General features: G+C 62.8%; 1 protein-coding gene across 4 annotated transcripts; it reads right to left on the bottom strand.

Annotated features, from left to right (window-relative positions):
* Positions 1 to 224: 224 nt before the first annotated feature.
* On the bottom strand, positions 225 to 10,597 carry CXXC1 (CXXC finger protein 1). Of its 4 annotated transcripts, none has more exons than XM_075914947.1 (16): positions 10,467 to 10,597; positions 9,839 to 9,957; positions 9,496 to 9,596; positions 9,262 to 9,404; positions 6,518 to 6,694; positions 6,377 to 6,403; positions 5,833 to 5,985; positions 5,314 to 5,421; positions 4,885 to 5,069; positions 4,145 to 4,352; positions 3,605 to 3,715; positions 2,514 to 2,563; positions 1,445 to 1,541; positions 1,188 to 1,340; positions 557 to 708; positions 225 to 333 (listed from the first exon to the last, which is right to left on the bottom strand). In XM_075914947.1, exons 1-15 carry the CDS (start codon positions 10,467 to 10,469, stop codon positions 562 to 564), a joined length of 1,782 nt encoding a protein of 593 aa, XP_075771062.1. In that variant the 5' UTR covers positions 10,470 to 10,597; the 3' UTR covers positions 225 to 333; positions 557 to 561. The 4 variants fall into 4 exon arrangements, with proteins under 4 accessions (XP_075771062.1, XP_075771063.1, XP_075771064.1 ...); XM_075914948.1 differs by having other exon boundaries at positions 5,833 to 5,982; XM_075914949.1 differs by having other exon boundaries at positions 6,518 to 6,676.
* Between the last annotated feature and the right edge of the window lie 1,559 nt (positions 10,598 to 12,156).

The following is a 12,156-nucleotide window of genomic DNA, read 5'->3' as shown; positions in this document are numbered from 1 at the left end:
CAGCCCCATGCCTGGAGGAACACCCATGGGTGCCAGAGCCGTGGAAAAGGACAAGCCGGAAACAGGAGGGATGGAGTGGGCAGGCAAGGGCCGGCGGGGGAGATGATGGGCCTGGGGTTGGGGGCAGGGCAGGAGGGGAAGTAGAAGCCCCACCCAGAGATGGGGGAGAAGCGAGTGGGGGCCAGCGCAGGATCATACTCAGAGCTCTGCTACATTTTCCTTCCTTTTGTTTTTTTTTGTTTTGTTTGTTTTTTAAAGAAAAAATAAAAGTTTAAAAAAAACATTAAAAAAAGAATGAGGGTCCAGAAAAATCCACCACGTCTGGCGTCGGCCCTGCAGGAGAGAGAGGACAGTTAGGGGAGCGTGGCAGCCCAGCACCCCTCCCCCCAGGAAGCCAGTTCCTGCGGCCCCATGGGAGACTGTGCCCCCTAGACGGCAGAAGCCCTTCCCCCGCCCTGGAGCCACAGGAGAGCTGGCCCCCCACGAGGAAAGGCCCCGAGCCCCATTCTCTGCCCTAGGCCCCATGGGAGCCAGTACCCCTGCCCCAGCCACGCACCTGGCTCAGCGGTCAGTGGTGGTGCGCAGGTCTGTGGTCAGCGGGTCGTGCTGGATGGTCTGATGGAGCATCAGCGCTAGCAGTCCGGCCCGGTTGGTCATGGCCATGCGCACGTTGCGCTCTTGCTCAAACAGCTCGTCCAGCTTGTACCACTGCCAACAGCAGGGGGAGCTGTTACACGCGGCGGCCCCTGGGGCATGGCAGCTGGGGAACGACCGCACGTAACGCCACAAGGGGATGGCTCACCGGACCCTACGATGCAGCCAGCTCTGGGGCGGGGCCGCTGGAGAACAGCCACATATAACGCCACAATGGCTCACCGGACCCGAAGATGCAGCCAGCTCTGGGGCGGGGCCGCTGGAGAACAGCCACATATAACGCCACAATGGCTCACCGGACCCTAAGACGCAGCCAGCTCTGGGGCGGGGCCGCTGGAGAACAGCCACACAGTGACAACCAACTGCATCAGGAAGGGGGAGGGGAAGGATGTGGGGCAGGGGGGAATTTCTAAGATCAGAAGGAATCACAGATGGCGGGGGAGGGGAGACACCTAGATTTTGACACACCCCCCCGCGTGCACGGCCCTGCCTGCCAGGGAGAGCGCCCCCTGCGGGCCAGCCCCGCTCCGTACCACGCGCACTCTCTCCAGGTCCACCTCGGCCCGGCGCAGTTTCTCCCAGCAGTAGTGGCGGTTGCATTTCCGCTTGGGAACGCGGCAGACCTCGCCCGTGAGCTCGAAGACGTCCTTCACCAGGGGGCAGCCGCACACCTCGTCCACCGACACCTGGGGAGAGCACCGGAGGGAGGGAGGGGGGGGAGTCAGGCTCATGTTGCCCCTGGCGGCCAGCCCCCCACCCTGCCCCCCCACTGGCAGCCCGTGCCCCTCACCTTGGGGTCGCGGGAGTGCTCGGGGCATAGCACCTGCAGCCGTTTGCAGTAGGTCTTGCTCTGAGGGTTGTAGACGTCACAGAAGAGGCGGGTGGCCCTGTGGGGGGGGGGGGTGGAGGAGAGGGAAACACAATGCCTGGTTGAGAGGCTGCAACCAGCTGCCTGGAGGGGAGGCGGGAAATCCATGGCTGTAGGAAGATCTAGGCAGCATCGCCACATTGTTTAGGAGGGAAACTGAGGCACGTGTGTTCAATGCTGCTTGCCAGAGCCAGGGAGAGAACCCAGGAGTCCTGGCTCCGAAGCCCCCCTGCTCTAACCCCTAGGCCCCAATCCCCTCCCAGAGCCAGGGAGAGAGCCCAGGAGTCCTGGCTCCAAAGCCCCCCTGCTCTAACCCTTAGGCCCCAATCCCCTCCCAGAGCCAGGGAGAGAGCCCAGGAGTCCTGGCTCCAAAGCCCCCCTGCTCTAACCCTTAGGCCCCACTCCTCTCCCGTGTGGGGCTGTTCTCGGCCTGGTGCGCAGCATCTCTTCACCGCCTGGCGGTGGGTCCGGGCCGCACGCTGAGGCACTCTAGCGACGTCGCAAAGCGAGGGTCAGGCTGGCAATGCTTTGGGGGACAGAGCTGAATTCAGAGGGGTCGCGTCAGAGCAGCAGGACAACAGAAACGAGGCCTCGGGAGGTCCTGGAAGCGCCTTCGCTGGGGGGTTTTGAGCCGAGGCAGGAGCCATTGGACAACAAATCCGGCCTGTGGCTGGGGCCGGCCTAGGGGACTCGCACGGTCCCCGCGAACGCGACGGGTATAGGAGTCCGCACGGGCGAGGAAGCAGAGACAGCGGGCGACAGCCAGCAGGGAATCGCAGCGGGGTGGGACCCAAGAGCACTGCAACGGTGGAGGGGAGAGGGCGGCAGGGCGGCGGGGGGAATCAGCGGGGGAACCATATGGTGAGGGACCCAAGGGCTCAGGTTGCTGGGGGAAGATTTGGAGGATGGACAGAGTCAGCCCAGACGGTCCCAGGGGGGATGGATTTGGAGTGAGCGCCCTGTCCCTCCTCTCCCCACCCCCGGGACTCACCCCTCTATGCGGGTTGGGTACATGGATCCGAAGGACGTCTGGCTCTCATACTGTGGGGAAAAGGAAGAACATAGGGCTCATCAGTGCACCGGGAGGGAGATGGGGCAATGCCGCACAAGGGAAGACTCGTTCAGCCGGGCGATGCAGCCAGCTCTGGGGCGGGGTAGCTGTAGAACAGCCGCATGGAACGCGGCACAGGGAAGACTCGTTCAGCCGGGCAATGCAGCCAGCTCTGGGGCGGGGTAGCTGTAGAACAGCCGCATGGAACGCGGCACGGGGATGACTCATTCAGCCGGGCGATGCAGCCAGCTCTGGGGCGGGGTAGCTGTAGAACAGCCGCATGGAACGTGGCATGGGGAAGACTCGTTCAGCCGGGCGATGCAGCCAGCTCTGGGGCGGGGTAGCTGTAGAACAGCCGCGTGGAACGTGGCATGGGGAAGACTCGTTCAGCCGGGCGATGCAGCCAGCTCTGGGGCGGGGTAGCTGTAGAACAGCCGCATGGAACACGGCACGGGGAAGACTCGTTCAGCCGGGTGATGCAGCGAGCTCTGGGGCGGGGCAGCTGTGGAACAGCCGCATGGAACGTGGCACGGGGAAGACTCGTTCAGCCGGGCGATGCAGCCAGCTCTGGGGCGGGGTAGCTGAAGAACAGCCGCATGGAACGCGGCACGGGGAAGACTCGTTCAGCCGGGCGATGCAGCCAGCTCTGGGGCGGGGTAGCTGAAGAACAGCCGCATGGAACGTGGCATGGGGAAGACTCGTTCAGCCGGGCGATGCAGCCAGCTCTGGGGCGGGGTAGCTGGAGAACAGCCGCGTGGAACGTGGCATGGGGAAGACTCGTTCAGCCGGGCGATGCAGCCAGCTCTGGGGCGGGGTAGCTGGAGAACAGCCGCATGGAACGCGGCACGGGGAAGACTCGTTCAGCCGGGCGATGCAGCCAGCTCTGGGGCGGGGTAGCTGTAGAACAGCCGCATGGAAAACTCGTTCAGCCGGGCGATGAGCCAGAGCAGGGGCGAGGGGAGAGTCTGTTTCCCGGGCCCCGCAGCACAGTACAATGCTGCAGAGAGGGGGCCGCGGGCAGGGCGGGGTACCTTGGCGTAGCAACGTTCCATGTGGCGCAGTGCCACCTTGGGGTTGATGGGATGCCCGCAGGAGACGCAGAAGATCTGCAGGTCGGTATCGTCGCTGTCTCCCTCGTTGGTCTGTGGGAGGAGAGCAGGGAGGGCGCTGGAGGGGGATCCCCGAGTACAGGCCAGCCAGGGAGAAAACCCTGGAGTCCTGGCTCTAACCACTAGACCTCACTCCCCTCCCTCAGCCTGGGAGAGAATCCCTGGCTCCTTGCCCCTCCCCCAACCCCCACCTCCCCTCCCAAAGGGGGAGATGGAACCCATATATCCAGGCTCCCTGCCCCCCCCCCCCCCCACTCCCTTGGCTCTAACCACTAGACCTCGCTCCCCTCCGTCAGCCTGGGAGAGAATCCAAGAGTCCTGGCTCCTTGCCCACCCCCCCCACAACCGCCAGACCTCACGTATCCAGGCTCCCTGCCCCGCTGGCTCTAACCACTAGGCCCCCCTCCCTTTCCTTGGCCTTGGAGGGGCCCCAGGAGCCCCGGCTCCCCAGCCCCTCCCCACCTCCTCGTCCTCCTTGATGGCCTGCTGCTTGGCCTTGGCAATGACGGCCTCCAGCTCGTGGAAGCGCCGCTCCATCTCCTGCAGCCGCAGCCGGGCCTGCTGCTGCTCCCGCCGGATCCGCTCCAGCAACTTCTTCCCGTGCTCCTCCGCCACGCAGGGGCTCTGCTGCCACTGCTGGATGCGCTGCGGCAGGATCTCGTAGATCCGGCTGCGGGGGAGGGACAGACGCCGCTGTGGGAGCTGAGCCGGGGCTGGGCCCCCTCGGCCCTAGTCCGCCCGCGTGCGGAATAACTGCTGTTCCGTGCACCGAGGCGCATGCGGAGGGGCACCCCCAGGGGAAACGCGGATCAGCTGGCTGGCACTGGGATCTCGGCCAAGCGGCCGCACGAGCGCCCAGCTCCCAGGGAGCCCTGGCTGTGGGCTGAGCCTGGCGGGGCCCCCATCGGGCTGAGCTGGAGAGGGGTACAGGACTGGTGGGGCCCTGTGGGCCTGACTGGGGGAGGATGCAGGCCTGGGAGGACCTGGGGGTCTGACGCAGCAGGGATATGGGGCAGGCGGGACCCCGAGGGGCTGCCCCAGGTCGGCAGGATACCAGGAAGCCCCACGGACCAGCTCTGGGATGGGTATCGTCCATGGGACTTGGGGCGCCCCTGAGAGTCTGACCGAGGGCAGGGGGGGACTGGGCCTACCAGAGCCATGGGGTGACCCCGGGGCCGGGCCACGGGGGGGCCAGCGCTCACTTGGCAGCCAGCTTCATGCCGCACTCCTCGGAGCAGTACTTGGACGCCAGCCGGGCGGGCTGGACGCAGCCGGGGCCCAGGCACTGGTGCAGCGAGGCCGGGTCCTTGGCGTCGGGCCGTTCCGTGTGCCGCGACCGGTCCCGGTGCTTCTGCTTCTGCTTGTGGCGCTTGTACTTCTCCTCCTTCTGCCGGGGGGGGAGGGGGGGACGACACCGTGTCAGGGCCCTGTAGCCCCCATCGCCATCTCTCCTCGCTCTAACCGCTAGCCCTCACCCCCCTCCCAGAGCCCCGGGCTCTAGTCACCAGCCCCCATTCCCCTCCCGGCTCCCCTGCTCTAACCACTAGCCCCCGCTCCCTCGTGGAGCCAGGCTATGTCCCAGGATGGAGGGGGGGGGGAGCGTGTCCACAGCCGCTGCCGCTGGCTCCTACCTTCTTCTCCGATTTCTTCTCCCGCCTCTTAACGTGCTTGACCTTGACGGCGCGTTTGCGGAGCACGGGGTCCAGGAACGGGGCGTCCTCCGGGTCGCTGAGCCACGGCTGGGGTGGCGGGAGAGGAGACAAGGATGAGACCAGCACCCCCCAGAGGGCACCAGAGGCCACATGCCCTCGTCTGGCCCCACACCAGTAATCCGCCCCCGCGCTCCCCCCCAAGCGAGGTACAGAGGCCGTCAGGGGTAAAACGAGCCAGCCAGCCCTGAAAGAGATACTCAACCCAGCACCCCATCCCGGGAGCCACCCAAGGGTCCAGGAACAAGTACTAGGAACAGCAGGGCCCAGCATGTGGACAGGACACCCTGCGCTGAGATGCAGCCACTTCTGGGGAGAGGCCCGAGCATCACGGCAGCAGAGTGAAACGATTTGGAGAACGCTGTAGCTGGGCACGCTGCAGCTGGGGTCCCCTGGGGCCCTGCCGTATGGGGGATCCCGCGAGCTGGGTCATGTCCTCACCAGGTTCTGATCGTCGAAGGCCCCAGCACAGAACTCCTGGTACAAGTCGGGGTCAATCGGGAGGTCGTCGTCCGACAGGGGCTCGGGAGTGGCAGACGATTCCAACTGCTCCTTCAGCATCTGCAAGTCCTCGTCCCGGCCCCGCAGCATCTGCTGGGAAGGGGGTTAGTCACTTGCTGTCCGACATGACTGACCTACACCCCTTATCCCTGCGCCGGCCACACACGCAGACTGGGAAACTGAGGCACACAGCAGGGATGAGACCGGGCCACCATCAAGCTGCAAAAGCTGGGAATAGGACCCAACTCTTCCCCACTAGCCTCACTCCCCTCCCAGAGCCAGGGAGAGAACCCAGGCATCCGGGCTCCCACTCTCCCACCAACTCTAACCACTAGCCCCTACTCCCCTCCCAGAGCCAGGGAGAGAACTCAGGCACCCTGCTTTCCAACCTCTCACCAGCCCTAACCACTACCCCAGTCTCCTCTCGGACCTGGGGAGAGAACCCTGGAGGGAAACAGTCACAGGGAAGATGGAGCCAACTTACCGAGGCTGGGAAATACTTATATGACTCCTAGAAAGAAAAGAAACACTCCGATAAGCACCTCGGATGACATGCGGCCATCTCTGGAGCGGGGCAGCCGCCAGACAAGTACGTAGGACAGGAGGTGAAGGCTTCCGTACTCACCCGCGCCCGGACCTGGCACTGTCGCAGACGGCATTTCTGACGAATTTTATTGGGCCCTCCGAATTTCTTCATGTCACGGCAGAAGTCACACTGGCCGCAGTCCTCTGTCCGCCGGCACGCCTCGCACTCGCCACACATCCGTGCCGAGCGCTTAATTTGCTGTTGCGGAGGAGAGAACTGTAAGAACAACAAGTTTGTATGTTGAAGAAAGATGAGGAAAACATCCTTAACTGCGGGTGTCCTTAACGGGGGGCGTCCTTAACCAGGGGTGTGAGAAAGAGAACGTTTTGACTCTCGCATCTTTGAAATTACCAGGCCATCCCCTGCCTTCAAATTTGACTTGCTCTTGGCGAGAGCTATCGAACAAGCCAAGTTTGAGATTTCTATCTGCCTCTCTCCCCTAAAACATCCCCCGCCCCTTCGATTCTTCCTTGCAAAGAGGCAATGTTGCATGCACCCCCACGCCCAGAGCTAAAGATGGCTGGTACGGGAAACACACCTGGCATCTGGAAAGCGACCTCTGCCCCCTTGAAGAATTTCAATCGGTTTGACATCACGACCATCGCTTTAAATATTGCTAACTCAGGAGTGCCACAACCCACCCTCCCCACCCAAAGCACATGGATAACTGTAACCAAGTCGAGCTGTTTGCACCCACAATACACACGGTCAGCGTCGTATCTGACACACTCAGCAACAACAAAGGGAGGGTCACCCGAGGCAGCGGCTCGTGCATCTGTTGCGAGGGGAAAACTATTTCCAGCAAGTTTCATTCACTTTCTTCGCAACAGATCCAGGCCTGCTTCCCTTCTGTTCCTTATGCCAGCTGCCTGGTTTCGGCTGCCACAGCTGAGGAAAATCTTGGTGTGTTTCGAGGACTGACGCTCACACGCAGCTAAAAGCAAAGTCCACAGAGCTGCCTTCGGTTTGGGGCCCAAACAAGCCGGAAAAGGGGCTTCCCGCCCCCCCCCCCCCCCCACACACACACACACAACGTATGCACTGCCAATGCGGCTCATCGACTGTCCTTTTACTTCCCGGCAGCACTGAGATTTTTAGCAGTGCCCGAGCGGAGAGCAGCCCACCCAGGGTCTATTCCAGTCAGGAGACATTTCCCTGGAAATCAGACAGCCCAGCTCTTCCGCAGGGCTGTCTCCGCCCCGAGCGTATGGCTTGGAGATGGCTCTAGCCTCGGTCAGCTGGAGCACGTGCTCAGCCATTGACTTCCCGTCTCCTTCCCCCTACTCCCTCAGCCCCTAATTTTCAGCAGGGATCATGGCAGCTCCCCCATGGACGTACTCAGGGATTTTCAAGCTCCTAAATTGATACCTGACACCCCACCTGCCACCCAACCCAATCATGGATGCCAAGACCGGCCGGGGGGAGGGGGAAAGACCACAGGATGTGCCGGGAGCAGGCATTTGAGGATATTTACAGCGTAAACCCAAGGGGTCTCTCTCCCGGGACTCTTTCATTCTCACACCCAGCTGGCGAGCAGGGAGAATACTTCCTGACTTAAGAGGCCAGATGAGTGTCCACAGCTGTATTTGTAGCAGTGCCACAGCCAATGAGGTGGGGTCGGAAATTCACCCAGTGCCCACGGGTCTCACCCCACCAGCCCATGCTCCAGAACCGTGGTCTGAGAATGGGCCAAGGAACCTGGCAGGCCCGTTTCATAGACTCCTAGACTTTAAGGTCAGAAGAACATAACATAAGAACATAAGAACGGCCGTACTGGGTCAGACCAAAGGTCCTTCTAGCCCAGTATCCTGTCTGCCGACAGCAGCCAGCACCAGGTGCCCCAGAGAGGGTGGACCGAAGACAATGATCAAGCGATTTGTCTCCTGCCATCCCTCTCCAGCCTCTGACAAACAGAGGACAGGGACACCATTTTATCCCCTGGCTAATAGCCTTTTATGGACCTAACCTCCATGAAATTATCTAGCTTCTCTTTAAACGCTGTTATAGTTCTAGCCTTCACAGCCTCCTCTGGCGAGGAGTTCCACAGGTTGACTACACGCTGTGTGAAGAAGAACTTTCTTTTATTAGTTTTAAACCTGCTCCCCATTAAAAAAGGGACCATTATGATCGTCTAGTCTGACCCCCTGCACAGTGCAGGCCACAGAATCTCACCTACCCCTCCTAGAATCATCCTCTCACCTATATCTCAGATATTGAAGCCTTCAAATACTTTGAAGGCCCCAAGATGCAGAGAATCCTCCAGCTGTGATCTGTATCGCATGCTACAGAGGAAGGAGAAAAACTTCCAGGGCCTCTGCCAATCTACCCTGGAGGAAAATTCCTTCCCGACCCCAAATATGGCGATCAGCTAAACCCTGAGCATGTGGGCAAGACTCACCAGCCAGATACCCAGTTCTCTATAGTAACTCCTATCATCCCTCCATTGAGCCTGGGGGCTCAACGGACGAGAAGGGAGCACTGCCACTCCAAACGGGACGGATTGCCCAACTCCGAGACGCAGCCACTTCTGGGGAGTGGCCACGCATCAGGGCAACACCGGCGCAGCTCTCTGCCCAAGGAAATCCGACCACGTTGCAGGTTGTTTACCCTTAACTCTGCCCCTTAACGCTGGGGACGGGCAGCAACTGGAGCCGGAAGGTGGTTGGAGCTGCTCTTAGAACCCTGCCGCTCAGTTCCCTGGCAACGCAGCCCCATGGGCTCATGGGACAGAATCCCACCGGCTCCCTCCACCCCCAACCTAGCACCCTTTCCCGGGCACTTACTTTGGACCCACGGCTCTGATCCAGGGCCAGCTCCTGGGCTTTCTTCCTCAGCTCGTCTTTCTCCGCCCGATCCCGCTCGCCCTCCCGCTCCTTGTCCTTGGATTTCTTGTGCCGGTATCGGATCTCCAGGGCCGGGTTCTTATCTGCGGAGGGGAGAGGAACGCACATCACAGCCAGAAAGGCCAGGGGTGCCGCCCCCCTCCCCTCCCCGCGCCGCCCCGCCCCCGTCCTCACCTCGGCACTGCAGACAGTACCATTCCCGAATGGCCTTCGCCATCCTCTCCGTGATGTTGATACAGCTGCCATGGAACCACTCGTTGCAGTTGTCACAGCCGCTGCAGGGGCGGGAGAGACGGGAGAGTCAAAGCGCTCCCTGTGCAAGCCCCTGCCCCACTCCCCCCGCCCTGCCTGCCCCAGGAAACAACCCCCTGCCCAGCCCGTGGGCCAAGTGCCTCCTGGGGCTCCCCTTGCAGGGGCGGGGAGTTACCCGGCCCCCTTCCCAGCAGCAGCAACCTAGGACACAGGCAGGGGGACCCAGGCGCCGGAGCGACCCCTCGCCTCCCCGGGGTCTCCGTACATCATGAAGCAGTTGATGTCCGGCTTGCGGCAGATGCAGTAGACGGGGGCGTTCTCGCCATTCTCCGACTTAGACTCCTCGCCCACCGCGGCCAGCTCCGGGTCGGAGAACTCGCTGTCCTGGGGGGGGGGGGGGGGCAGAAAGGGCATCAGAGAACTCAGGACTCCCAACCCCTCCAACCATCAGACCCTCCCCCCAGGGACCCCAGGAGTCCTGGCTCCCCCCCCCAACCAGCAGCCCCTCCCCCCCGAAACCCCAGGAGTCCTGGCCCCTCCCCCCCCGAGATCCCAGGAGTCCTGGCCCCTCCCCCCCAGACCCCGGGAGTCCAGGCTCCCCCCCCCCCAACCAGCAGCCCCTCCCCCCCGAGACCCCAGGAGTCCTGGCCCCTCCCCCCCGAGATCCCAGGAGTCCTGGCCCCTCCCCCCCGAGATCCCGGGAGTCCTGGCCCCTCCCCCCCAGACCCCATGAGTTCTGGATCCCCCCCCAACCAGCAGCCCCTCCCCCAAGGAGTCCAGGCCCCTCCCCCCCGACCCCAGGAGTCCTGGCCCCTCCCCCCAGACCCGGGGAGTCCTGGCCCCTCCCCCCCCAGCCCCCGGGAGTCCTGGCTCCCAGCCCCCCCGCCCCTTACCATGGTCTCTCCCTTGCTGTGGATGGAAGCAAGACAACAGGCGCTCCTGGCCAGGAAGTCCCGACAGGCCCCCCCCCCCCGGGCGGCTACTTCCGCTTCCGGGGTCACTCTCCAACCCTGGCCAAAGGCGCCCTCGCAAACCTCCCTCCCCCGGCAGCCCGCCCATCTGCCCGCTTCCAAGATGGCCGCCCTGCGGCCTCTGGCGTGCCCCTCGCTCAGCTTCGGCCCGCTTCCAAGATGGCCGCCCCCACGTCCCAGAGGCGGGGGAACGTATCCAATATGGTCACCCCGTGGAGCGGGGACCGGCCACGCCCACTGGCATCAGCGCGACCTCGGCGCCAGGCTCCAACATGGCCGCTCCGGCGCCTCGTCACTGGCAGCATTGAGGGGGCGGCCATCTTTGACTCTGGCACAGCAAGGCTGGTTGAATCAAACTCAGATTCGCTAGATGGATGGCTAGTCAGCCAGTGTTAGGGGCTGGAGATCCAGGGCTGGATCCCAACTCTGGGCCACTGTCTGGGGAGGGGAGGGCCCAGGAGCCCTGGCTCCCAGCGACACAAGGCCCAGCCAGCTTGGAGGGCATGGGGGCTCCAGGGCACCCCTGGTGCTCCGTGGCCCAGCCCCGCTGCAACGCAGCTGCACACGCTGCCCCCCTCCTGGCAGCCTCTGCGGTTGTGCCTGCCCTCCTGCAACTTCCCCTGGCTGCCATAGGCCCCTTTGGGACCCGCGCTCCACGCAGCCGTGAGCATGCAGGACAGTGTCTCCCCAACCGCGTACCATAGCCCCCCACCTTCCAGGGAGCAGGCCGTGGGCGCCGAGTGTCCGAAGTCTGGAGACTAGGAGTGCATGTCCCAGCTGGGGGGGTGCTTCTGTTCGTGGTCTCCCATGTGAAATTCACTTATTTCAATTCACCTTTGTTCTTTGCCTCCCTGATACCCTGCAGCAAGGAGTTCCACAGGATACACCACTCAGATGTGCACGGCCAAACACAGCCATATCCCATCTGCTATCCACTGCTCCCTCCCAGAGCTGAGAGCCAGGCCGAGAATCCACCATGCTCCTTGGGGAATTGGCTAATTCCTCTCCCCATTCAAAACGGATGCCTTATTCCCAGGCTGACTCTGTCCAGCTTCAACTTCCAGCCACGGGATCCGGTTAGACGGTCTCCTGCTGGCCCGTTATTAAATACTAGAAGATTTACCCAGCATTGCTCAGGTAGGTCCTTCAGGGCTGGGGCGTATGGGGCGTAGGAACCGGCGGAGACCTCACTGCTTGGGCGGTGGCCCCCCCGGGACTGGCCATGGTGGGGACCATGCTGGCCGGGTGGGATTCCCCGGAGCCGCTGCTGCCCCAGTCCCCATCGCTGGCCCCTTGCTGCCCCCCTGTGGTCATTACACTTATAACTGTCCCTGCTAGCAGCCCCCTCCCTTTCTATGTTCTGGAAAACTGTCGCATCCCGGGCACGTCCCCTTGTCCTGGCCTTGCGTTAAGTTCTGGGAAGAGGAAGCCGCCTACCGAATTTGCGGGTCCTAGCTCGTTCATTTAGGAGCTCTCAAACAAGCAGATGGATGGACAGACGGACTCGCTCGCTCGCAGGCGAACAAGCTCTCTCAGCAGACTAGTTCCCCGTGGCCCCTCCCCACGCGACCCCCATCCTCCGCAGAACCGGACCCTTCGCCCCTGCCCCGAG

The sequence above is a fragment of the Pelodiscus sinensis genome, unplaced genomic scaffold (genome assembly GCF_049634645.1).
Source record: "Pelodiscus sinensis isolate JC-2024 unplaced genomic scaffold, ASM4963464v1 ctg59, whole genome shotgun sequence".
NCBI lineage: Eukaryota > Metazoa > Chordata > Testudines > Trionychidae > Pelodiscus > Pelodiscus sinensis.
This window is presented reverse-complemented; position numbering and strand designations above follow the sequence as displayed.